The sequence below is a fragment of the Temnothorax nylanderi genome, unplaced genomic scaffold (genome assembly GCF_030848795.1).
Source record: "Temnothorax nylanderi isolate EJ_2023f unplaced genomic scaffold, tnyl_v1.0 TNYL_tig0221_pilon, whole genome shotgun sequence".
Taxonomy (NCBI): Eukaryota; Metazoa; Arthropoda; class Insecta; order Hymenoptera; family Formicidae; genus Temnothorax; species Temnothorax nylanderi.
The window spans coordinates 61,907-89,856 of record NW_027249283.1 but is presented as its reverse complement, the minus strand read 5'-3'; the positions used below and the strand labels follow the sequence as shown (position 1 = coordinate 89,856).

General features: G+C 37.2%; 2 protein-coding genes across 4 annotated transcripts; one reads left to right on the top strand and one right to left on the bottom strand.

The window, feature by feature from the left end:
- The first annotated feature begins 769 nt into the window (after window positions 1–769).
- On the top strand, window positions 770–3,648 carry LOC139779357 (uncharacterized). 2 transcript variants are annotated; one of them, XR_011719869.1, is made up of 3 exons: window positions 770–1,144; window positions 1,535–1,787; window positions 1,952–3,648. XR_011719869.1 is itself a non-coding variant. In XM_071717703.1 (2 exons), the coding sequence occupies exons 1-2, from the start codon at window positions 1,001–1,003 to the stop codon at window positions 1,727–1,729; spliced, it is 339 nt and encodes a 112-aa protein (XP_071573804.1). In that variant the 5' UTR covers window positions 770–1,000; the 3' UTR covers window positions 1,730–3,648. The 2 variants fall into 2 exon arrangements, 1 of the variants encoding a protein (XP_071573804.1); XM_071717703.1 differs by having other exon boundaries at window positions 1,535–3,648.
- On the bottom strand, window positions 3,310–27,725 carry Htk (AT-rich interaction domain hat-trick). Of its 2 annotated transcripts, none has more exons than XM_071717687.1 (7): window positions 27,117–27,725; window positions 21,039–21,478; window positions 20,716–20,961; window positions 20,397–20,601; window positions 15,346–20,296; window positions 15,041–15,181; window positions 3,310–7,055 (listed from the first exon to the last, which is right to left on the bottom strand). In XM_071717687.1, the coding sequence occupies exons 1-7, from the start codon at window positions 27,120–27,122 to the stop codon at window positions 7,012–7,014; spliced, it is 6,033 nt and encodes a 2,010-aa protein (XP_071573788.1). In that variant the 5' UTR covers window positions 27,123–27,725; the 3' UTR covers window positions 3,310–7,011. The 2 variants fall into 2 exon arrangements, with proteins under 2 accessions (XP_071573788.1, XP_071573789.1); XM_071717688.1 differs by having other exon boundaries at window positions 21,048–21,478.
- Between the last annotated feature and the right edge of the window lie 225 nt (window positions 27,726–27,950).

Sequence of the window (27,950 nt, the reverse complement as noted above, 5' to 3'; positions counted from 1 at the left end):
TTCGATATCTGAGCAGATATGGTCCGATCTGAACCATCAAAGATCAGATTACACTCCATATATTGTTATATATAGTTATATATGACTATAGATCTGCGCAGACATGAGAAGTCATATCTGAGCATATCTGACCAGATAAAATTTGATCTGCTGAGATATAATTTGATCTGGTCAAATCTAATCCTTTTTTCCCGGGTCTGGATCTAAAAATGTTTCATCGGAATTTTCCTAAAATAAGCCACGGAAGAAAAGGTTCTATAAACATGCCTTAAACTGCTTCATTTTCAAAATACAGGGTGTCAAAGTTGTGAAAAAAAATGTGATCGAAAATCTACTGAAAAACGTTTAAAGATATATTTTATTCAAATTTGGTATGCATACATATGATATTAAGAACCATTTTCCAGTACCGATGAAACATTTTAATTTAGATCATCTATATCTCCTTCAATTTTTGATACTTGCTTAGGAAACACCCTGTATAGTTTTAGTGTGTTTTATATTTTAAGTATATTATAAGTTTTTGCAAATGTCAGGATAAGATCGAAAAAAATATTAGGAGCGTAAATAAAAAAATTTAATAGTAATTGTGTAAGGAAAAACTTTCGTTCGACACTCCTCTTTAATTGGAGTTTAGTAAAAGGAATGCAAGAATACCATACGGCATAAAGACACAACATAATAATCTAACGATGGAGAATGGTGATAAGTTGATGAGAATGCAGGCCGCGGTAACTGGGGCCCCGGTGGACGGCGCATACGACACTGAAGGAGGCTTCGCTCGGAGCGCGCTGGCGTTCGGCGGAGTCTGTTATAAACAAACTCCAGGAGATCTCCAGGTAAAAAAGCGTATACGTCCGACACTCTTTCTCTCGCTGTAACTTACGATAGCGAAGTCGCGCTATCAACAACAGTCGTAAGGTCGTAAGTCGAGCGGTATCGAAGGCGAGTGAGGATTGTGCGTGCACTGTGAGAGCAACCATCGAGCAAAGCCGCTGAGATGGGCAGCACGGACAAGGCCGTGATCACGGGGTTCATATGCAGGCTCTGCAGTAAGATGAACCGCTTCGTGATCCATATATATGGGGAAGAGGGCGAGAGAATGAAGCTCGCCGAGAAGATAAACACCTATTTGCCGATCACGGTAATACTACGTGCCCCTATGCGCGTTTTACCCGATTCTCCAAGACAGTTAAGCATTTTTCGCCCGATACGAAACTTGATTGATTTCCACCTCTCGCACTTTGCATCGATCTTTATCTAGAGGCAATGCAAGTATCTACAAAAAAAAAAGATTCCTTGTACTGTAATGGATGTAGGTATCCTATGGTTTTTTAAAACTTACTTTATTTTATCTCCCCATGTACTTCGTAAATCTAGGGCATCGACATTATTTTGTTATATTTTGTGGGAACATATGCATTGACATTGTCCTTTTCATGTTTACAAATAATTTTTATGACAAACCACTTTGTCTACATAATTTGACATTTACGTTATCTTTACAATAAAACAATTTTGTATGTTTTTGCAGGTAAACATGAATGACCCGCTGCCAAAGACTGCATGTTTACATTGCATTGAACGATTAGAGGCGCATCACGAGTTAATGGAACAAATCATGTTCACCAGGCGGAGATTAAGCACCGACAATAAGACGACTGCAGTAGCATCTTCTTCCACGACAACCGTAGACACAGCTCCGACATCTAGCCCACCTCCTTGTTGACATGTGTAATGGAAAATTAATATATCCTTTCTCTCAATGCGTCATTCGCCAAGATTGGGTAATTCCCATATAATTTTTCATTTCATTTCAACTAGTAGTAAGTGAGACGTGTAAAGAAAAGGAGGGTAAAGTAATATTTTATGTGACATTATTATGTGACATATTACATTTCCTACGTAACACGATACTTCTGCATTACATGTTTTACGTTACTCGTTTCAGACAAGTATTCTTTGATGGTATTAAAAAAGCTTAAAAATCGTTCAATGCCAATGTCCACTACTATCTTCCAAGGGAACAAAATGTCAAAGATATGGAGAAAGATTCAATGGGACAAGAGTATATTTCTTTATATAATGTCATATAGACAGCATTAATTGTCAATTTGTATAAGAAATTATATGAGGCCATGTTCAGTTTTTTCTTGCTGATCTATGACTAATAATGAGCTAAAACTAATTTGCAAGAAAGTAATACTTTAAATGTAAAATGTTCTGGGCAAGCGCAATAATGTTGAGATAATCGAAAAATGCATACACACACACACACACACACACACATATATATATATATATATATATATATGTCTGTATATACACATGTATATACATATATATTCATATTATAAGGATGTATAAGATATTTGGCAGTATCCGAAGTATATTTGTGTGATTTCAAAATTCGAGAACTTTATACAATAGAAAGTATCTCTGCAAGGATCTACTCGACCTCTTATAAGCACGAAAAAAAAATTATACATATATATATATATATATATTAATAATTTGCTTTTATACTTTTTAGTTATTAAAGATATTTAACTTTTAAGATACAAGAATATAATACTTTGATCTTCGCGCATGATGATAACAAAATTATATGTGAAACCGGAAGCTACAAAGTAATAAGAAAATACAAATCATAAATTTTGATACATTAAAAGGGTATTATTTTGGATCTGCATTATATAAAAATGATGAATGTGCAATTTATGGTCAAATCAGCACGATCAAACAAGATTTTGATTATGTTAAAATAATATATAATGACAGATTGTAGTTATAAAATGGAGGAGTCCTTACTAAATTTATTTGCAAAATTTAAATTTTATATTTGTTATTTTCGAGATATTGTATATTTGTTCCAGTTGGATAACATTATAATCTTACTCTGCTACTTTGGATACTCGATACCCCATACATCTCTTAGTCATATATACATATTATTTTACGAATCTTACAATATTTTTTCTTTAAAAATGTTTTATAAGATTCTTTAACTATCTTTAGTGAAATACTGTTGTATCTTCAATGTATCAATTCTACTGATGTACAAAGATATATATTATACTCCTGGAAAACAATTTTTATGCGATACTATGGGAGCTTTCCAGCAAGCGACACAGGTCGACACAAACATCATTCTATCTTCCTTTTTTGGCAATGAGTAACAAAGACAAAACGACTTGTGCCGACTTGTGTCGCTTGCTGGGAAGCTCCCTATATTGTATAATGTAGAAATTTGTTAGCCATAGAAAATTAGGGCATGTAAAATTAAAATATGGAAACTTGTATTGCATATAAAAGAAATAAGTCATATATATTTTAGTCATTGATTTTCACAATGAAATTTTCTGTTATTCGCTACGTTGATATACAGAACAAGTGATAAAAAAGATATTGTATATTATGTATTATGTCTGTCATTAATGGTGCATTATGTTAATTAATCGTTTATAATTGAAAAAGTTGTCTTATTATTCTAATACAAATAAGTGCAAAGTACCATACATTTAAATATTTGTATAATTATATCATACGGTATTAACAAGTAGTTTTGCGTAAGTTTTACATCTTAATCTGTTCATCTTTGTTTGCTATAATGTAATAAATAATATGTATAACAGATTTTAAATATAATTTGTGACATTTTTATTTTACCTTCCGATACATTTTGATATATCCCGGGACTTGTGTAAATAAAAATGCAGGAGTAATAACTAATATGATATGAGAGAGAACGTTGTTTTTTGTTAAGATAAGATTATTTCTTATTTATCGACACAGTTAATGTTATGTGAAACAATATTATCTGCTTGGCGACGCAAATTTGCCTTGTGCTTATCGTTATGTACTATTTCACATGTAATGTCATATGATTTACAGGAAGAATAATTGTTTTTAAAAGACGAGGATACATTTATCACACCTTTAACGTTTATCATAATGAATATACAGGGTGTTACTTAAGTAAGTACACTTGAAGGTGATATTCCTTGGCTTATTTTAAGAGGAAAAAGTCCTATAAACATGTGTCCTAAACTGCTTCGTTTTCAAAATACAGGATGTCAAAGTTGTGAAAAAAAAAATGAAAATTTCGAAAATCTGGAAAACGTTTAAAAATATTTTATTCAAATTTGGTATGCGTGCATGTGGTATTAAGAACCATTTTCTAGTACCGATAAAACATTTTTAGATCCATCAGGAGCGTGCATCTTTGGCACCCTGTATTTTGAACGAAGCAGTTTAGGACACATGTTTATAGGACCTTTTCTTCTTAAAATAAACCAAGGAATATCCCCTTCAAGTTTGTGTACTTACTTAGGTAATACCCTGTATAGTAAAATATACTAAAAATTGAAAGTTGTGTAAAACATGTTCGAAATCACAGTCATATGCTGCGTTCATCGCTTTAAGTGATAATTTGAACTGTCAAACAAGACTGTTGATACTTGATATATTCTTATAAAGTTAAATTATCGAACTAATAATGTAATAGGTTCTATTAATTATCATCTCATATTATGACAATCATATTTTCTCCTTATAATTTATAAGGATCGCCAATTTATAATTTTTTCAACCTTAGTTACAAATTAATCTTTTTTCACAAATTAAACTAGAATTTCTTATAAAATAGATTATACGGTAAACAGTATCATAATTGTATCATGATTATAGTAAGCAGTATCATAATTGAATGGTTGCATTATACGTCTGAACAATAATATATTTAAATTAAAATATATTATATTTCTAAATAAAAATATATAAACTAAATTATTTTTAAAATATTAGTAATGTTTCTAAAGCTCCAATTACACGTAATTATTATGTTGGTGTACCTTAAAAATATTAGAATAAATTTGGATTAATAATATTAAATGTACAAAATAGTGTATAAAACATTTAAGTGTGATTTATCATAATAAACATTGCACAATTTTGAATTACTTGATTTAACATATACATGTATTAACGTGCATTTACATTCCCATATACCTAATACAAATTATTGAAAATAAGATGTTTCTCTCAACGTCAAAATGCATCCTCTAGTCTTTTCAAGACAATCATATGTTATTCTGCGACGTTTCTGAAACCATTATACATTAAAATGCGCGGTTACGTCAGAATGTGCAATAAACTATTAAAATTTGACTTAATATATTCATACACACGCAATGTAATACACTATATACAAAAACAATGTCAAGAAAACTTAACGCCTTTTGTTTCCCTCGGACTTAAATGTTCTCACGTTCCATAGAGCTCATATTGACCTTTTATAAAAAATATATATTTATATGTACCTGAAGAATGAAATTTTAAACATACATATACGCGCACGCATGTAATATGCGCGCGTATGTCTTAAGAGAGAAAATGTATATATATCTATAAATCCTCATTCTCTTTTCAAGCTAGATTTATATTTTTTACAGATTTATCTTCATCTAGTGACATTTGATTAACGTTTTCGCGATGTGTTTCTTACTAAAGGGCCATTTCGACTAAACTCCGATTAACTTAATCGTTGATTAGTCCATTGGAAATGACCAATCACATTTTCTCATTAAGCAGATTGGCAAATGCGATTGGTCATTTCCTATGGACTAATCAACGATTAAGTTAATCAGAGCTTGGTCGAAGTGGCCCTAGTCCCATCTTTTTTGCATTTGTCTATAATTTCTTCATACTTGAAGCATTCTTCATGTATGTTGAAATACAAATATAAATGCATCTCTGACAATTCTCCAATACGTGGCATACAGTATAATAATGAGTGTACAACTATTCAATGATGATGATAAAACACAACGGGAGCTGAATGTAATATGAATGAGTAACCTAATAGTATCGTTGAGCTGCGTTCACGATAAATTATTGCATTGTAGATCATGAAAGAAAAAAAGGAAGGAAATATGTCTTACATCCTTGTATCTTTTAACAGAGAAAAACGATATTATTTACATTATATATATATATATATATATATATTTTTTTTTTAACATATAAATGAATATATATTAATATATATTCACTTACATATGTCGATGGCTTAGGGCTATGCATACTTCGAAGCGTTCAATTGATCAAAAGAGTAAAAAATCGATGTTTCGAAGCGTAGTCCACCAAATAAACGGCAACCGGCAGCCAATATCAAACACGCAATTCTATTCGTTTTTTTATAATATCGTTTTTACAAGGTTATATACAATACATAAATTAAAATAGAGACAAAATACTTTTCTTTCTTGTCTAATAATTAACAATCGTTTTATTTCATACGCGTACTAATTACAAAATTTTGTCATACAAAGATACAAAGACACGTGTGTGTGTGTGTGTTCACATCCGCAATACAATGTACTAATGCTTTAAATTTTGCAATTCTCTAATATTTACACTTTTTGCTATAATATAAAAGACGTAACGTTTGATGTAACTATATGATCACTGTATAATCCTTCCTTTGCTTCTTATCTTTTCTTTAACATTTTGTGAAAACAGCTCAACTACAACCGATACAATCATACTCAAAAAATGGAAGTGACAACCAGCTTAGATAATTGTTCCCTAAAATGTCTTTACAGTAACACATCGATAACGCTCAGCTTTTTTTATAAAAAAAAAAAGAAATGATGAAGAGAAGTAAAATGAAGATCATCAGTTTTGATAATTTGTACTTTGCATCCGAACATGCAAAATGACAAAATAAAGCTAAAGATTTTTAACATTTAGCTTACGAGATTAATGAAATATATAATGTACAATAACACAACTATATTATATGTGAATAAACCTTATGACTATATATCTACAGTTTATTTAAATAAAGAAAGATTGACGGTTAAATGTTACCTAAGTGATATTACATAGATAAAAATTGTCATGAGGTGGCTGGCGTGATTGCATGATGCCCGTGCCAATAATACCGTGCTTGTACAATAGTCCCATTTAGTACTCGAAAAAAGAATAATGATCATTCAGTGCTGTCTATCACGAACAAGCTTGCTGCATTTCTGCTTTAGCTGCTTTCATCGCTGTAACAGAAACGTTTTTACATTAGTTTCCATGTTAGCAAGATGGATATAAGACTGAATTTTTAGAAAAATTCTTACGTGAGATCCACGTTTGTTAGCAAATGATAATTTTTAGTAGGTACATGCATCACCTACTAATTGTTACTTTTAGACGTTTATCATACAAAGAGTAGCAAAAGTTAGTGCAATGGAAGTGATCAAATGTTTAAGGAGGGTGGTTGCTCAAATCAATTTGATAAGAATTAGTTAAAATTTATGGAAAATATTCGTCTATGGAAATCTCTCGTCCATGCCAAAGTTGAAGATAATTGTCTACATGGTTGTCGAGTAATTAATTATTGAAGTTATATTCTTGTCTCTCTCTTATACACGGGCGACACAGTAAAGATGTTACCTAACCTGTAACGTAACTCTCGAAAGCATATAAAAATGATAAGGGTAATTATACAGTTTAGGGGCCTCACCTCAAATCTCGATGAAATTATGCTCAATCGACGCGTTTTTGTACGAAACGAAAGAATCTGGCAGAAAAAAGTGTCGCTCTGCCCCGCGACGCGAGATATTAAACGTTAAAGTTGACAGGAATCAGGTTATGATTCCTGTCATACCGACGCCATGTAGCAACACTGAACATGCCCTGCGGCCACATACGCATGCTCAGTGGCCGCACGCGCATGCAAAACTGCGCCAATTTTAAATATGATGACTATTGACTGGTCAATCGTGCGGAATAACCAAGCGTCTTGATTCAAGCAGTTAGGTATCACGCTGGGAGTTTGTTTAGTTTTATTATGCGAAGGAAGGGGTTCCGCCGCAGGCTACTTCTATGTAAAAATCACAACTTCTATAAAGCAGGGCATATACACACGTGTGTGTGCCCTGCTTTAACGAAAATCACAACTTCTATAAAGCAGGGCATACACACGTGTGTGTGTGTGTGTGTGTGTGTGTGCCCAGTACATGCGTGGGCGGGGAAATTTTGCTCCCCTGCACCCCCTCCCCATGCATGTACTTTATAATTTCGCTTTACAACTTAGCATGTACTTTAAGTTGTAAAGCGAGTTCCACGCTTTTAACCACGGGGGGGGTGCGGGGGGGAGGGGCCGAAGGCCCCCCCTCGCACCGCCTCGTCTGTGTGTGTGTGTGTGTCCACGCGAAACGAGGTGCCACATGGGTTCATGACGCGCTTTACAACTTAAAGTACATGCTAAGTTGTAAAGCGAAATTATAAAGTACATGCATGGAAAGGGGGGTGCAGGGGAGCAAAATCCCTTCGCCCACGCATGTACTTAAACGAGCTTGTAAAGCGCGTCATGAACCCATGTGGCACCTCGTTTCGCGTGGACACACACACACACACACACACACACACACACACACACACACACACACACACACACACACACGTGTGTATGCCCTGCTTTATAGAAGTTGGGATTTTCGTTAAAGCAGGGCACACACACGTGTGTATATGCCCTGCTTTATAGAAGTTGTGATTTTTACATAGAAGTAGCCTGCGGCGGAACCCCTTCCCCCGCATAATAAAACTAAACAAAACTTCCAGCGTGAAACCTAACTGCTTGAATGAAGACGCTTGATTATTTGTGTACTGTTTATACACGTTCCCCCGCATAATAAAACTAAACAAACTCCCAGCGTGATACCTAACTGCTTGAATTAAGACGCTTGATTATTCCGCATGATTGACCAGTCATCATATTTAAAATTGGCGCAGTTTTGCATGCGCGTGCGGCCACTGAGCATGCGTATGTGGCCGCAGGGCATGTTCAGTGTTGCTACATGGCGTCGGTATGACAGGAATCATAACCTGATTCCTGTCAACTTTAACGTTTAATATCTCGCGTCGCGGGGCAGAGCGACACTTTTTTCTGCCAGATTCTTTCGTTTCGTACAAAAACGCGTCGATTGAGCATAATTTCATCGAGATTTGAGGTGAGGCCCCTAAACTGTATAATTACCCGCTAACCAACCTCCATAACATGCGAATGTAAAATTCTACTTTAAAATTGGTAAAAATATATTTGGTACGCAGCGCTGATTTTGACAAGTTTTCTGATGGCTTTCAAAGTTCAGGAATGGTTGTCAACACTTGAAGGATGGCAAACGATCCATTCTTATAGCGTTTTTCACTGGCAGAGCTGGTGCGCACTCAGTGCACATTAAAGCCGTCGTACACAAACCAACGTAAAGTATATGTTTAATATAAACGGATTAAATCATGAAATCCTCAATATTCTTTATTGCACTATTTGGTAAAATATGTACTGGGTATTTTATCAGTCAAAATATTTGCATTTTACTTTAAATATTAGACATTAAATCAGTGTACAACGGCTTTAATGTGCACTGAGTGCGCACCAGCTCTGCCAGTGAAAAACGCTATTAGTTTGCAAGAATAAATTCGTTGAAAAAAGGCACAATTGCGTAGCATCTAGTAGCATCATTTGCGAACGGCGGCAAAAGACTTAAGTATCAATAAGGAAACAATTCACCAGTCAGTTCTGACTCAAAATTCCAACACAGGAGGAGTTGTGCTGCAGAATCGACTAAAATTTCCATCGGATAAAGCATTGAAATGACGCGCCATCATCTCAGCCGCCTATGTCGACTCAGAACTCTTCAAATCAATTATTGTACCTAATAATAAAACGTGATGCTTTCGATATGATCTAAAAATCAAGCGTCAAAGTATAGAGTGGTAATCTTCTGGATTACAAAAAGCGAAGAAATTGCATTTCCAACGATCCTGAATCAAAACAACGCTGATTTGTTTTTACGGAGGATATTATCTACCGAAAATTTGTTTTACATTATCACACTATCAAGGGAGAAAGTTTCATCCGAAGGTTACGATGTATTTACGAAAGAGAATTTTGAGTATTGCTTTCGACTGCATATTCACCTTTGCATTCGCATGTCAATTCCACTACTTCTAAAAAAAAATAAATAAATAAAAAAATTAATTGTCTTCAAAAAAACGAGCAAAAAACAATGTTGATTGCATCCAAAAGATTGATACATGTCCTTGAGAAAACTGAAATAAAATATCGAGAAATCATCGTTAATAAGCCGCGCCAAACAACGTTTTTTGCTCGTTTTCTTTGCTTTTCTTTTTCTTCCTTCATTGGATTTCCATCCCTAATAAAATGCGCTAACACATCACGTACCGAAACTAGGGATATTTTGGGCAAAGTAGGTTGATTACAATCAAATTTTAGCACTATAAAAAATGTTAAGTTTACAAAATTAAAAGTAAGTGTTTAAGGGCCGATATCACAGTCTCCGATTAACGTGATTCTCTGATTAAACTCACTCTCCATCTCTTTCTAACTGTCCCCCTAGAAAGAGACGAAAAGACAGTTAGAAAGAGATGCAGAGTGAGTTTAATCGGAGGATCACGTTAATCGGAGACTGTGATATCGGCCCTAAGATGTGAAAAGTTGATATAAAAATTTGATGTGTATATTTTTTTAAAGAAATTCAGTCTCATTAAAATGACAAATAGACCAGTCATATTAGACATTGAACCTTCCAATTAATCTTCCCAAGTTGCAACCACCATGAATCGCTTTGATTTGAGGTGCTATAAAGCCTTGTGTACACGATACTAGAAATCGGTCCGAGTTTCGGTTTAAGCCAATCAACTTGCAGCTCTTACAGAAAAGCAGCAGTTTCATTGGCTTAAACCGAAACTCGGACCGATTTCTAGTATCGTGTACACAAGGCTTAAGTGGGATTTATTTTGCTTCGCAAAATTAACAGGGAATAAAAAGTTATTAACAATATTATAAACAAAAAACGCGATTTTTTAAATTTTTGTCTCAAATATCTCGATAACTAAGCAAGATAGGGTAACAAACTATACGTACCTTTTTTGTAGAGCGTAAAATTAAAAACATTTTTCGAGTTGATATAAGACGACGAGTACAACGAATATAACATGTTTTTGTAATTGTTTATAATAATGTTTAAGTAAACAATTTGTTAATAAATAAGTAAAAATGAGAGGATGTGTTGAAAACGGCTTTGCAATAATTTATGGTTCAATAATAATGCGAAAAATCACGTGAATTTTAATGGAAAATAATTATTTCAGTGTAAAACAAGCGTTATCTGACCTGCGCAATATTGGATAACTTTGCGCGTCAATAAAAAAATCAGCGTTCGTCGTACAAAAAAAATGTAAGGATCCTTTTTTGTTGCAAATTTCGTCCACAACAAGATGCATATGATAAAATTCGTCTCAAATGAATTCTAAGGCCGAAAAGAGCAAAAAACTAAGACTATTCAAAAAAGTCAAAATTTTTTGTTTACACAAAATAAACAAAAAGGGTCTAAAAAATCGGTTGCACCATGAAAAGTATTCTTTGGCTGCGTTCCACTTATCGCTCACAACGCTCGCGAGCATCATTTCGTCCTTGTTTAACATTTGACAAACAACAAGGATGAAATGATTCCACGAGCGTTGCGAGCGAGCAACGCACCCTTGGAACGCACCCTTTGTAGTTCTCAGATAATGTGATTTTTGGGGGATTTTTAATTCCATTTTAAATGACGGAAAAAAATCACCGGCGCAATATAAAAAAACCGACGAAATCGAGGATTTTCGGGATCCGAGTTTCGGAGTTTGACGGCGCGTGCAAGCTAAACGACTGACTTGACGATAAATGTTGTTCAGATCATTATTGTAGATAATTTTACGCTCTACAAAAAAGATATGTATAGTTTGCACCCTATCTTGCTTAGTTTTCGAGATATTTGAGAAAAAAATCGCGTTTTTTGTTTATAATATTGTTAATAACTTTTTATTCCCCGTTAATTTTGCAAAGCAAAATAAATCCCTCTAGCACCTCAAATCAAAGCGATTCATGATGGTTGCAACCTGGGAAGATTATAATTGGAAGGTTAACTCCTTAAATTAGTCTAAGGCCGGGTACTCACTAGGACTGTGCAACGTTCAACGCAACGGTTGCTACAATTTTTTCACAATAGGTTTGTTCCGGAATAAGACGTACTCACACTAGTTGCAGCAACCGTTGCGTTGCACGTTGCACGGCCCTAGTGAGTACCCGGCATAATATGACTGGCCTAAAAATATAATGATTATCTGTAATGGAATTGCATGACTTTGGGATATCTGGGTAAATATTTCTCTTTACACAGCCAGCTCCGATGACCTTGACCTTGACATATGTTGTCAAGGACATGACTAAGTAACTTTTCCTTATAACTTAATCGTCGCTCATTGCTTATTTAAAAGTTATGAACAAAAAAAGTTTGAGAAATTTACAAGTTGATGTCAGTGCTAAAAGAATTAGGAATGTTTGGTGTAAAACTCGGGGCAGATGGCGCCATGGCGTCTAGTCCTGTCATGGCGGCGTCACTAACACTAACTCAATATACATGTGTGTGTTGGTGTATCTGTGAGCACATCCGTGAGATATAAGGTCTGTTTTCTGTTGCTGCACTGCTGAACTAGTGCACTCTAGTACAGAACTAGTGTACTAGAGTGCACTAGTTCAGCAGTGCAGCAACAGAAAACAGACCTTATATCTCACGGATGTGCTCACAGATACACCAACACACACATGTATATTGAGTTAGTGTTAGTGACGCCGCCATGACAGGACTAGACGCCATGGCGCCATCTGCCCCGAGTTTTACACCAAACATTCCTAATTTGCTGATATATGTGTATAGACAGTACACATGTGAGCGGGCGAGGGCTACCGCCCTTCCTCCGCAGGCAGGGGTGGGTGGGGGTGGACCTCGGTTCGCGTGGAAAGTTGAAAACCCGAACTATACAATAGACCTTGTTTTGTCCTATATGCAGGCCGGGATGGAGTGGGGTGACTTTCGCTTCGATCTACCCCATCCTCTGCTTACAGAGCAAAACAAGGTCTATCATTGTACGGTTCGGGTTTTCAACTTTCCACGCGAACCGAGGTCCACCCCCACCCTCCCCTACCTGCGGGAGAAAGGCGGTAGCCCCTTCCCCGCTTACATATGTACTGCCTACACACATCAGCACACATATATATGTATATCAGCAAATTATTTCCCTTAGTATTGACACAAATTCGTATATTTTTTAAACTTTTTTTGTTCATAACTTTTAAATAAGCAATACGCAACGATTAAGTTATAAGGAAAAGTTACTCAGAGTCATGTCCTTGACAACATATGTCAAAGTCAAGGTCATCGGGGCTGGCTGTGTAAAGGGAAATATTTACCAAGATCTATTTACTGGCCTTCCCAGTTTGATCTTAGGTGGAGTCGTTAAGGTCAAGTCAGGGTCACTTTAAATTCTTTAAATTAGAACCCCTATTTTTTATTGCATATTCTTGTAGCCGTCGTCAAGACGTTTTCAAAACACTATAATAAAGCTCTCTTTTGTGAAGAATTTCCTGAGATATTTTAAATTTTGTCATGTGATATTTTTAATATAAAATATGAAATATCTTGTAAAATATTCCCTTTCGATGACTTTACCTTGATACTTTCATACGTAGAATTATAAAAGGAATCGATTGTTGTAAAAAAAAACAGAAAAAATTATTTTCAAAAATTTGATTGCATCTTGTAGACGCATTTAATTGTGCAAAATTGCAAATATAAAAATTATTATTATTATTCGCTTCCTTACATTATTCTATGTAAAGTATCAAGATAAAGTCATCGAAAAGGGAATATTTTACAAGATACTTCATATTATATTAAAAATATCACATGACAAAATTAAAAATATCTCAAGAAATTCTTAACGAAAGAGAGCTTTATTATAGTGTTTTAAAAACGTCTTGACGAGGGCTATAAGAATATGTAATAAAAAATAGGGGGTCCAATTTAAAAAAATTTAAGGTGACCCTGACTCGATTTTAACGACGCCACCTAAGATCAAACTGATAAGGCCAGTAAATAGATCTTTTTAAGCCCTACAACTTTTGTCTGAAACATTTCTTCTATTTTGCTTTATTTTTTAGATATTTAGGCATCTGAATTTAAATGCCTCACTCTGTATAGGTATATGTAATATATGGGTGATTCAGGACCTCTCGTAGAATTCAGGTCTCGCAGAAAGGATCATTTTTTTGTCAAGCAACCCATGTTCTCAGACGCGTTGTTTAGGAGCTACGCGACCGCGCATATAAGTCTTAATTTGTGATATTTTTTATAATTATTAGATGCTTTATTTACTGTTTCAAGTACATTTGTAGACAGTTTACAGAAGGTTTTCAAAGTGTCAACCCTGAACTTGATTGCATTCTGCACTACAGTTAGGGTCCGTTCCACTTAACGCTCACAACGCTCGTAGAATCATTTCATCCTTGTTGTTTGTCAAATGTTAAACAAGGACGAAATGATGCTCGCGAGCGTTGTGAGCGTTAAGTGGAACGCACCCTTAGTCGCAACATGACCTCAAATGTTCGATAGAGTCCGACAATCAATGTTACGACGATGTCATGAATTCAATCGGGTTCAAGGTAGACACTTTGAACGCCTTCTGTAAACTGTCTGCAAGTGTACTTGAAACAATAAATAAATAATTTAAATTATTTAAAAATGAGATGCTTATATATATATTAAAGTATCAAAGATTATTAACGTCTTGACGATCAATCGGACCAAAACCAATGGTCGAATCGTCACGATGATTATTTGCCAATTGTAGTCGATGAAATAAACGTCTAATATTTATTATATCGTTGGCAAATTACGAATGTACTTTTGAATAATTTATCTCATAATTGTAATAAATTTCACCTAAGACCTGTCTGCGCGGTCGCGTAGCTACTAAATGATGCGTCAAAGAACATGGATTGCTTGACAAAAAATGATCCTTTCTGCGAGACCTATAGTTCCTCAGAGTTTGATGCAGAAGTCCTTGAATTACCCTGATATATATATATATATATATATATTTTTTTTTTGTTGAACAGTGTTAGAGATTTATTATTGGGTACCTTCTCGTTCTCGCCTTCTTAGTTTCTTTCGACGTCTTTCTATAGCAGCAAGCTCAACCTTTACAGCGTTATATGTCTTTCGTAATTCAGTTAATTTCTGCTGTAGTACAGCTATTCTTTGACTACCATCCAATTCAGGATCTGTGAAAACATAATATAGCACATAGATTATAGATTATAGATTATAGATTAGTTTTAGAAAATATTCTTGTGCTCAGGATTAAAAACAATTAGACGAGCAATGATTTTCATCATGTTCAACATGATAAAATCATACAAATGGGAAGTATTATTATTTAACGTACCCAATTCAACGTAAAAATTGTACTTTGTTGGTCTCGGTGATCTTGACGAGTAGGTACTGAGATCGGGAACGTTGGTGATGGTGCTGGCATGATTTGTCGGTGTGTTGTTGACTCCGCAGAGATTGGATCCCTCACTAGTGTCGTCGCTGTCGCTCCCAGCTCCGTATCTGCCATGCCTACCGTTCTGTCTGCTAGGTTTTTTCGGAACGGTGCCGCCGCCGCTACCATTACTGCCAGTGCCATTGCCAAAACCACTAACATTGCCACTGTTATTGGCACTACCACCGCCATCACCGCCGTTGCCACCGCTGCCGTCACCGCCACTGCCACTGCTACCACCATTTCTGCCGCCACCACTACCGTTGTTGCTGCTATTACTGTTGCTGCTGTTGTTACCGCTGACACCGATACCGACACCGACGTCGACGCCGACACCAATATCAACGCTAGCATCAACGCCAATGCCAATGCCAACCCCAATGCCAACGCCAACGCCAAGGCCAATGCCATCACCGACACCTGTGCCGACACCAACGCTGCCGCCACCGCCGCTACCGCATTCCGAATGTTTTCTGTTTCTTTTGCGTTTCTTGGGTGACTGCACATCCTCAACTGTACGTTTGGCAGGCGGCTTAAGAATCTTGTCCGCGGAGTTACTTTCAGAGTTAGGTAGGGTGTCGTCCTCACTGAAGCCTAGGCCCTTGCTCGCGCTGTCGTTATCCGCCTCGGAGCTGTCGCGATTGAGCTTGACGTTATCCTCGGAAGTCGGCGACGAACCACCGGTTCTCTCGTCTCTAGGCGAGCCCGAAATGTTGGAAATGCTCGAATCGGGTGTCGTCGGCGGCGTATTGTCCATCACCGGTGCGGCTTCGTTGCTCTCTCGTCGTTGTGGTGGTATCAGAGCCAACACGTGCTGTTGCTGTTGATGATGTTGCTGATGTTGCTGCTGCTGTTGTTGTTGTTGTTGCTGCTGTTGTTGTTGTGACTGCCGCATGTTTGAGGACGTGTTCTGTTGCATTGATAACGAAACCGGCATTGCCGTTTCTATAGTCTTTGGTAATGCTATACTGAGGGTAGCGGTGCAACTGCTCGTTGTACTTTGACTCGAGGTCGGTGCGCTCGCAAAAGGCATCTCCATCAGCACTATGTTATTTTCTAATACTTCATTCTTTGGTGGACTGCATGAAGGACCAACATTGACTTGTTCGATGTTCTCGGACAGTGGGGCCGGCGAGCCAGGTATCTCTTCTTCGCATAGCAGCGAATTCATTGTTTCGCCCTCTTCATCTGTCTTCAGAATGGGTGTTGCATCAATTTTGAACTCCGTAGATTCCTGCTCTTGCTGTTGATGGATACTCTGTGAAGTTTTCAATACCTGCGACCTCGCGTGTCTCTCTTGCGTATTTTCTATACGATCCAATTCCGCTTGTAGCTTCACGTCAAAGATAGACGTCGATACTTTAACGTCTTGCGGCTCCTCGTTGTCTATCACGAGCCTTTGTTCCGAATCACTGCTATCCGTGGAATCTATAATATCTTGGGTGATTTGTTTTTTACGATTTTCAATTTTGTCTTTCTCTTTCTGATCCATTGTTTTATATTCCTCTTCAGGCTTTTTATCAGACATCTCATATCCGGCGTTTCTCCAACTTTCGTCTTTTGTAGCTTCCTGCAATTTGATCTTGCGTTCAGCGACTATTTTCGTTTCTGAGAATTTCTTCGGCTTTGATAGATCTTCCACTTCTTTCTTCAGCTTCGATATTTCTTCTTCTTTTCGTTTAGTTATCGCGCGCATGATTTCTCTGCGTAGAGTCTCATCGTTCTTTTCGTGTTCGCGTTTTTTATCTACTTCGGCCGCAGGAATAACGCAATCCGCGTCTTTGCCTCTTTGCAGAAAATTAGGAGTGTCTAATTTCTTTTCCTTTAGTGTCTTGATTACGCGCACGACATAAGGTGTTTCCTCGTCCGAAGTCTTCTTGATGTCTTTAGTTTTGCTTCGGAACGCCATCGCGGCCGATAACTTTTCTTCTATCGTGGATGTCGCTGGCAGTCGTGCGCTTATGGGAGCTGGCGGTGTCACAATCGGCGATGGAACTGGGACGATATCAAGCAATTTCGAATCCAACATCTTCAATTCTGGCTGCGATTGTCCAGCAGCGACTTGACTTGACAAAGATTTGATTTGGTTCTGTTTCTGATCCGGAATGTTAGCAGGTGTATTATTACTGCTCGTATTGATTATCGGTGTTTCTTCTTTTGCTTCAACTTTAGCGTTTGCCTCGTTTTTGCTTGATTCTGCTGTATCCGGCGATTTGCTACTTTGGAACTGAATGTCTTGTTGATACGTAAACACATTCTCTTGTTCCGTCTCCGATACCTCGGTCTCCGAAATTACCAGACGGTCCTCTGAGTCGTCGCGCGTGCCTTCATCGTCTGCCGGCAAATCGTTGAACAAAAGATTTAAACCAGTCACCTTATTACTCGATTCTTCCGCGACAGTTGATTTCAATTGATTGAACGATGACGTAGACGACTCACTCAGCTTATTGAAAACGTCCTCGCACGATGCAATCTGTGGTTTGCTAGGAGCAGTCGTCACCGTTTCATGAGCATCGTCAGACCTCTTGCTAAACAATTTCCTCGGTTTCTTCCGAGAATCGTTCTCTGGCGGTTCCGATTTCGTTTCCTTCACTACTGTCGCAGTAACCGGCGTTTTTTGTTTCTTCTTCGGACTTTTCGCCTCGTCTTCGAACATTCTCTTCTTCAATTTATCTTTATCGCAGTTGGTATCTCTCTTATTTCTTACCTCAAACTCGAACGGTTCCGGTTCTTTAAATTCATATATGTCTTCTGTGCTTTCCACTTTCGTTTCGACAAGTTCCACCTTCGGAGAATCGATAGTTTTCTCCAACTTGGGCGACGCCGTGATCGCGGCCAAGTTTTCCTTCTCGTCCAACTTGACTTCGTCTTCAGGCTCCATCCTGACTATCTCTAACTTGACAGCTTTGTCGAAACCTTTCAATTCAGATCGTATTTGATTGAGATCGAAATCTCGGCCCTTCGGTTGTTCTTCTTGATCGCTATCAGGTTCAGATTTGATACCTTGAGATTTGCCAGGGGTTCTTCTTAAACGCCTACCTTTACGTGGTTCATCCAAGTTGTCTTTATCGTCATCACCATCACTTATCACATCGTCTGTTCTAATTCTCTCTTCTGCTCTACTTCGCGCTTCCTTCCGTTTTCTTTCTTCCATACCTCTCGATCTGGTTTTGGTTTGTTCAGGCTCGGTGGTATCAGACTCGTAACCCTCGCTATCCTCGCTTTCTGATGCAACAGATATGTCCGTGTGTCCCGAGGTTCTTCTGGTGCGCCTACGATGCTCTATTCCGGATAACTCTGCATTTCTTGTTGTTCTGGTCAGCCTATTGGCGGGCGTAGCAGGACTTTTAGTTCTGGAACTAGAACTAGCGACAGATAGCGGTGTAGTGGATCTAGTTGGTTGTATTGTTTCCTTGTCTTTCTCCTTTTCTTCCTTTTTGGCTTCCTTTATAGATGTTGAAGCTGACTGAACGGTGCTGGAAGTAGGAGCGACGCTTTGCGCCCGGCGTCGGCTTTGCGATGCATTAGCGCTCGAATTACAAGTACCTTTCAACTTGACGTTGTTGGACGAATTCGTGCTGGGAGTTTGAGGCCTCGGAGTTGCTTTGACGCGCTTTACTCTACCTTGAGCTTGCGTGATGTTTTGTGCAATTCTAGACGCTTTAATCCACTCATCGTATCTGGTGTTCCAACCTGTATAATGTACAAGGTACATTGGTTCTGGACCTTCCTTTTCTATCTCGATGACTTTTGCTTCGTAAGTAACTTTGGATTCGTGTGTTGGGCCATAATATACTTTCAATTTGTCACCACACTCGACGGGACCTTTATAGCTAGGGGCGGTCTCTGTAAGCTGTTCGTCCACGCGCGACTTTTCTGTTTCATATTCTTTGCGTTTCCTTCCTCGTTTCTTTAATTCTTCATCCGTTAAACGTCGTTGCTTAGACATCGTTTTCTTGTCTGCCTCTCTAGATGGTGTTCGAGTTTCTCTCCCTTCGGAAGCACCTTTATTTCTCACAGTATCATCTTTTGCCTTGGATCTTGTCTTAGTGGCTTCTTCTTCCTTGACCTTCTCATCCTTCTTTTCTTGCTTCTTGGTCTCTGTTTTCTTCTTTTCAATCACCTTCTTCTTGGTATCTTCTTTACTTTTTGATTTGGTCCGGCTGGATGATGCAGTTGTAGTACTGCACAAAGTAGGAGATAACGTAGAAATTTGTGTGGTCGGTTTTTGTGATTTTTCATTATTAGACGATTCGATATCTCCTTCCACATTTACATCGCTCTCCTGGCCGCTACCGTTTCCCTCAGATTCTTCTTTCTTTTTTATCTTGACAACTTCTTCTTCTTTCATTTGTTCCTTCTTAATCTCCTTCTTCTCTTTCTTCTCATCCTCCACAACTTTCTTTTCATCTTCATCCTTGTCACTTTTCACTTGCGCTGGTGCTGGCGGTGGTATAGGAGTATTTCTGTCTTTGTCGCGGATCAGACTTCTTCCAGGGCGTTGTTTGCGCATGCTACCTCGCGGATGATTTACCATAGTACAGCCTAATTTTCTATAAAAATCTTCAAAAGAGTGTAAGACCTTCTTATAAGCCTGCTTCACAAGATTGTATAATGACGCCGAATTTTGCATCGTAAAACCAAGTCGTCGTGTTACGGCTTTCCATTGATTCTGATTCGTAACACGATTGTAACCACCCAATTTGTAGACCGCTCGGAAAAGCCGGTACAAGTCTATATCCTCAGTTCCAATCATCGGGCAAACATTTATAGGTGTGCCGCGATCATCCATAAATTTATACAATTGAGCCACAAAATGATCTTTTTCTTCACGCGGTTCGTCGTCCGAACTCTAGAAAAACCATATTCCATTCCACGTTACGTCCATAGCCATCGTAAAATGTAAAAGAAAAAGGGAAAAAAGCGCAAATATATTTTTAAAAAAATCTTACATCTGAGTCGAGTTCTCCATCATAATCGCTATTCCCACTAGAAACAGAATGTCCAAAGAGGGAATCCCTGTCCCAATGGGGTGGCAATTCATTTTTCTCTAAAAATAAAAGCGCTTTCTCTACTGCGACCTTCAGAGTACTGTTTTCAATTTTATTAACTAATTCTTTCGTGAATTCTGTAGCTTCCTTCTTGGGTACTGTATAACTAGAAAAAAAATATAAATATTTACACACAATACAAAGACAAGGCGCGCACAATGTATGTGGACATGATAATGTAATAGCAATCAATATTTCGTAATAAAGATTTCTCACTTACTATCTCGCATCTTTAAACGAGCGCACTAAATAATCATCTCTCACTCGTATTCTTACTGTATCTTGAGCAGTAGGTGCAACCACTAATCCTGGAAACCAATTGTCCTTCTTCTTTTTATCACCGAGTTCTACACAAACCACTCTACCAATTTCTGGTTCAGTTTCCATCCCTTCTTTCGCACCTCCGCTGGAAGCCGAGTCACGAGCGCCTCGTGGTGGACTGTCCTCATCTTCACTGCTTTCATCCCTGTTGCATAAGAATTTTATAGCTAACATTAGACAATTATTCGAACTTTTAAAAACGGATTTCTCCACAGCACTTACTGTGCTTGCCTTGATCGTCTACCCCTTCTACCTCCAATTACAGGGTTCCCAAAATGCTCTGGATGAGTCAACGGAAGTTGATCCAACGTTTCACTTTCTGCAAAGTGCCGTCCACTTTTCAGACAAAGCGCGGTTCTTCTCAACGTTGTAATATCTCCATCGTCGAAAACCACAGTGTATTGACTGCAGTCTTGGATTTTTGTAATCGTAGCTTCCACAAGTTCTTTCCGATCTACATGTTTAACTTCGACGGAGGCGCCTACTCTTAAAGTCCCTCTTATTTGATCATCGGCAACCGTAGCAGTTCCCAAACCTTGTGGTTTATAAGTTACACGACATTTCACTGATCGTACCACCTTACGGATTTTTGCTTCGCAGAAGGCACCCTTGTATTTAGCGCTAACTTCTGTACCCACCGATAGGGATGGTGGATCGTCTCCCTGCAACAACAATGATATTAACACAATGTACGTTACAATTAACATTCTATATCAATTAATTAACAATTCCACGTCAGAACTTATAACGTAAGTTTAACAAGTAACTTTAATAAATTAATTGGAAAGTAATCAAAGATCTATAGAAATACCTATTCTTTTTATATATTGTATTGCATATAAATTAAACCTTTTTAATTTTAATCAGTATTTATATTAATTTGTATCATAAGTATATTTAATTTTAACCTGGAACACATGACCGCCATTTATAAAAGAAATCATTTTTTTCTTTTGAAGTAAAGTTCTATGCTCTTTAATGTTCTTTTTAATGTTATTAGCTTACAATTTATGTTTTTCCAACAAAACCACTGATTTTATCTACAATATAATAACGGCAAAACAATACTGATGTGCAAATATAAGTTTTCTTCATATGTAATAATTACATAAATCATATAAGGTTCAAACAAAAGAAACAGGGTAATATAGGAGTAAATAGAAGTTGATATCTGATCTCTAAACATTGATTACTTTGTGGCAAAAAATATTTAAAATATCAATAAAATAGTTCCAGTATATATGTATCATAGCATATGTATACAGGGTGAGTCAGAAATAGAGGGAAATATTTTGGAAGACAATACTATAGGTCATTGTAAAAAAAAAGGGTAATTATGCAGAGATACGGGCCTCCCTTCGATGACCTTGACCTTGACACATATTGTCAAGATCACCTTTCTGAGTGACCTTCAGAAGGTTTTAGCCGTCGGTTAGTTTGTTAAAAAGTTGTTAACAAAAAAATTGAATAAATAAAATGTAATTTTCTGACACCGTATCTAGACTATAGGGGAGACCGGGCCAAACTCGACACGATTTTTTCAAAGGCAATTTTCAACAATTAATAAAAATTTTCAAGCAAATTTAATGGTACACATTTAAAGAATGTTCCATCAGGTACAAAATTGCTTAAGGAAGTTTTGCTGTACGTCGCTTAGTTTTGCCCCCAGGAAAGGAAAAGTGACGCAAAGACAAAGAGTGACCGCAAAAATAGCCTCTTTTTTCACCCTTGAATGTAGACTTCTACTTGGTACTAAATGATAGTCTATAATGAGTCATGAATCCTCAGAAAGTTTCAGATTGAGCCGGCTTTTTATTTTCAAGATATGGAGGGTCAAAGTTGTTGATTTCACCAACTTGCGTATTCGCTGTTTTAAAACGTTGAAATGGAAACTTACATAATAATAGGTTCAAAAAACGTATTCGTTCGCTGTTATGTGATTATTTACAGGTATACGCGAATATATGTTAGTATAAATGTGATTAGAGTGAGTCCCCTCGCCTCTCACTTTCGGGGTGCTATGAAGTGATATGCAGAAAAATGAAATGATCCTGCAAAAAAATTGAAAAAAAAAAAATGTTCCGACAAAGTGGGTTCCGAATGAGTGCACAAATTAATATGTAACCGTACATCTTTTTCACATTTATACCAACGTATATTCGCGTATACCTGTAAATAATCACATAACAGCAAACGAATACGTTTTTTGAACCTATTATTATGTAAGTTTCCATTTCAACGTTTTAAAACAGCGAATACGCAAGTTGGTGAAATCAACAACTTTGACCCTCCATATCTTGAAAATAAAAAGCCGGCTCAATCTGAAACTTTCTGAGGATTCATGACTCATTATAGACTATCACTTAGTACCAAGTAGAAGTCTAAATTCAAGGGTAAAAAAAGAGGCTATTTTTGGCCTGTTTTTGCGGTCACTCTTTTCAAATTGAAAAATGCCGGGGCAAACTCGACACTTCGAGCCTGATCGACACAATTTGATCTGGAACTTATTTTTTATTGTCTGAAACTAAACATACATTGTTCATCGTGTATTTAGAAAGTACAAAAATTCAGAATTAAGTAAAACAATTATTGGAAATAATGAGAACAAAAATTGTTGAACATTCAATTATTTCATCTAAACTCATGTCTGAAAAACAATTTATGCAAGTAAATTCGCGATTAGACGTGCGCACATACACGGAGAGAATTTTTTGTTATATTTTACCCTTAAGGTGATGCTGGAGCGGTCTGTATAACCAACAAAATTACCATTTTCTATGTTATCGACTATATCTGTCCTTGTATAGACAAAGATATAGACAAGGATAGCACGCTACATTGCACGCACACATACGCACGATGCACACCGAGATGCACACCGACATCATACTTTTATATTACGCTTCCAAATCTTGATTTGGGGGGTTTATCGATGTTTTTCTTGTTGTGCAATTCAGGGAAGCTTGTTTTCGCGTTCGTATCAATGGTATATCTCTTATATAAAACACATCTTGTGATGAGCTGACAGCTCGCCGCAACTCGAGACGCCATATTAGGATAAAAGTAGATAAGGAAATCTGTACTTCCGTAATTTTTTCTCGTTTTCTATGTAAAATCGAAGTTTCCCTGAATCATTGATGTATGTATTGCAATTCTGGAAAAGAAATTTTAATTCTGTCAAATTAATACGACGCTACGTGACGGCAAAAAATGCCGGTAAAACAGACGACTCCAGCATCACCTTAAGGGGATCCTGCAGTGACAGGCGAACTTCCTCGATGTCGATAATGTCAACCTTTCTAATTTTGTTTTCCCTATATATGTCTTTGTCTAACGAAATGACATCTGTCCTTGTTCGATTGCTCGCAATCTCTCGCAAGATCCGGCAACTACTGTTGCTGCTCTTCTTGTCATCCTGCATCCGTATTTGCATTACTAAAATAAAATTTCGATGGATCTTTTTTTGTATGCATTGAATCTTACTTCTACTTGCACGATATTATTCCTACATGTTTTCCCAAGGGAGGATGATAAACATTATGTATGTATAAACTGCAGAATTTTTGTTTTAAGCAAATATTGTCGTCAGGTGGCAGCTGTATGTGCCCAAATAAGTAATATTTTTAATTTTTTGGTGTTTTTGATATAAAATCGCGTTTGTTACCTTAGATTTTTGTGCGGACTTTAATTCTGTAAAAGATTTTTGCAATTCTATAAAGCCAATTAAAAGATCCATCTAAAAACGATAATGTCGGTAAATCATACGGCTGCAGGATCCCCTTAAATTCACTACAAACTTGGGACAACTTGGCAACCAAGGAATTTTTAAAATATACAAAAGACATTTTACAAACAATGTGATAAAAATTACCAAGCAGATTGGTAAATTTTGAAAAATTATTGAAATTTTCTAGATATATTTTAATAAAATTAATCAAACATATTTTATATTTTAATGTAATAGATATTAATATTTTTTATTATGGTGGATATTAATCAGAATAGCTCGCATAAAATTCTTTGTGAAACATGTCCCACAACTACCATGATTTCAGGGTAAATTTTAAGAGAAAATTCTCTCCGTGTATTTGTCATGGGCCATATAGCTGCATGACAAGCATTGTTTGTTATTGGGAGCCGATAAAACGGCGTGGTGTCGACTTTGCCCCGAACGTCGTTTTTCACTTTTGTCACTCCAAAAATATAAAAATTTTGAAAATATGCAAAAACTATTATCGGATTCGTATAGAGCATCGAATTTTCCATCAAAATCACTTACCGGTAGATTCGCAAGAGTAAAGCTCGATTAAAGGGTAGAAATTTTCGAGAGATTAGAAAAATTACTTTTTACCATCAAAAACGCTTAGGTTGCGCTAAAAATCACATCACAACTCAGAATGTCACCAAATTCCGTTGATAATACTGGCACATAAAGACGCATTTACAGTAGGAAAGGCAAGTTTCTACGATAAATTTAAATTGGCAAAAAGCCTAGTGTCAAGTTTGCCCCGGTCCCCCCTATGCTTTCATATTACATTCTTCACTAAGCATAAATTGTCCTTGATTACCTTTCCTACTGTTGTTGATATTTCTTGCGAATTTAAAATTATATTTTTCGAAAATAAGCCAGTATAGGTTTTCGTACAGATAACATTCTGTTGAACTATCGGAAAATGAAATTCTATGAATTTCTCGCTTTAAGGGGCTATTATAGTGTAACGCCCGAAAAAATGAGCTATTTTTAATGAATTTTCATTTAAAAAGTATTGCATGCATTGATACAAACTTTTTTTTTCAGTGAAAGGTATACTCTTAGAGAATAGAAAACAATTTTTTTTTGTTGCATAAAAATATATATTTATTTTTTCTCGCGTTTTTCTCGAAACGACATTTTTTCTCCTGGCGGGGATTATTTCGGAAAAACGGCTTGGCGAATCGGGCTGAATTTTTTACAGCATATTCGGCATACGTATGGCTATCGTCTGTACTAGAATTATTATTTTATATTGTAAATTAACAAAATGGCGGCGTTTTGTGCAAAAGTGTTCAAAAAAAACTTTTTTTTGTCGTAATTCGGGCAAAAATATAAGTTAAAATTAAAATTTTTTAATAATTCTAGTAGGTACTTCTAACTCGCTGAGATAGAAAGAGAAGGGAGTATACTCGTGTGCACTCGGGTGACGTTTTCGAACGCAGCCCTGTATGTTTACATCATAGAGCGCGATAGAGCAAAGAACACAAGTATAACCAAGATGTAAAAGATTATACATATAAAAAAAAGAATAAAGCTAAGAATAACAAAATGGGCACAGAAATAAATCAGATATTCTCAAATAAATACAAAATATAACTAAACGTCAATATATACGTTTGTTTCTCCCAATCATATTTTCAGTCTGTTTATAGATTAACTGATTTTTATCTCACAAAAAATAAAATAATATACAACATACAATATACAACATATGTCCTAATAATAATTTTAAAAAGCCCAATTAATTCTATGCTTGCGTCACAGAGAGCAATGGAGTAAAGAATACAAGTATAATAAAAGTGTAAAAGATATATGAAAAATATATATGAAAAAAAGTTAAGCTAACGATAACTAGATATGTACGCTTTGGTATCTGTTTTACGCAAGCGCTTTTCGCGTCTAGAAAGTACAAACTATCTACGTCAGGTTTTCCTACTCATTCTCGAGAGAAAACTAATAAAGTTTCCAGACTTTACGAAGTCCTCCATATTTCCTGTGAGTGACAGTATTGCGTCAGATAGGAGAGTTGCATCGAGCTCATACCCAAACGACAAAAAGAAAAAGAAAAAGAGAGAGAGAGAGAGAGAGAGAGAGAGAGAGAGAGAGAGAGAGAGAGAGAGAGAGAGAGAGAGAGAGAGAGAGAGAGAGAGAGAGAGAGAGAGAGAGAGAGAGAGAGAGAGAGAGAGAGAGAGAGAGAGAGAGAGAGAGAGAGAGGAAGGAGTAAAGATGGACGGGTATAGATGCATATGTCGTAGTTGCGCGCGCGCGAAGATAGGTACACAAGTGGTACGAGGCAGAGAGGCAGAGAGAGGCAGAGAGAGGTAGAGTCAGGTAGAGAGAAATGTAATGGAAATGTAAGAAGTGTGAACGCGTTAACGCAGTATGTCATAACGGACTCTGCGTGAAAATGAGAGAACACAAGGACAAGCCATACATATACATGCACATATACGGAACGAAGCGCGAGCTCCCGTGGCTATCGTTGTTGCTGCCGCCACTGCTATCACACTCTACGTTGCGCTACGCTATCCCGTCTGTTTACTCACCAGCATCTTTTAGAGCTCCACGGCGTTCATTCAATCGGATCAGATGCAGTTGAAAGACATCAGAACAAAGACATGCAGATCCTTACATCGTCTGTTCCGGTAACAAGAATCGCGTGCAGGCAAAGCAGCAGTATGGCACAGACTGACCCGCTTCGAGAAAACGGCACTCTCCGTAGCACTTCGCGACACGAATGCGTATGAGCCAGAGCTTCTGTTCCCAGCCCATTTCCACTTTAACGAGGCTATTTATCAGCCGACTACTCGGCCGCTCTCATTGGATCATGACGCGACGATCCATACGTCGTCGCGTCGAAAGGACCGTCCGGAGTACGTTACAAACGTACAGCGCAGTACAGACCCGTTCAGTGCCGTATGTATGTATGTATGTATGTATGTATGTACAAACACCGTACGTGGATTATCGCCGAACGGTGAACTACACTCGGAAATAACGGGCGACTTCTTTCTCATTCGCACTCTACTACGCGAAACGCGAATGCACGCCACTCGAAGAGATTCGATACCGAAACGGCGCGTCGAATATGCGCCTTCACAGGGTGACAGACGATAGGGATCGGCACGGAGACACGGAGAGGGATATGCAACAGCGATGAACGACTGAACTGACTGAAGTTTTACATTACACCGGGCGCCTACCGACAAAACGCCATCTAGGTACCTATTCTTGAAATTGTTTGTTATGAAACGAATACGTTTATGAACGAAAAGGTGCGTTTTAAGCTGGCCACACACACTTTCCGTAAGAACGTAATAGTAGGATTTCGACCAATCGCGTTAAGCCCGTATCAGACTACGGATTGGGATTGAGATTGG

What these genes read in the sequence shown, in the direction of transcription:
- Htk (XM_071717687.1), bottom strand. An exon ending in AGACGATCAAGGCAAGCACA is followed by an intron (nt 20,962 to 21,038) that starts GTAAGTGCTGTG and finishes CTTATGCAACAG; the next exon opens with GGATGAAAGCAGTGAAGATG. An exon ending in CAATTTTTACGTTGAATTGG is followed by an intron (nt 15,182 to 15,345) that starts GTACGTTAAATA and finishes ATGTTTTCACAG; the next exon opens with ATCCTGAATTGGATGGTAGT.
- LOC139779357 (XM_071717703.1), top strand. Translation starts at nt 1,001, where the DNA reads ATGGGCAGCACGGACAAGGCCGTGATCACGGGGTTCATATGCAGGCTC. An exon ending in ACACCTATTTGCCGATCACG is followed by an intron (nt 1,145 to 1,534) that starts GTAATACTACGT and finishes ATGTTTTTGCAG; the next exon opens with GTAAACATGAATGACCCGCT.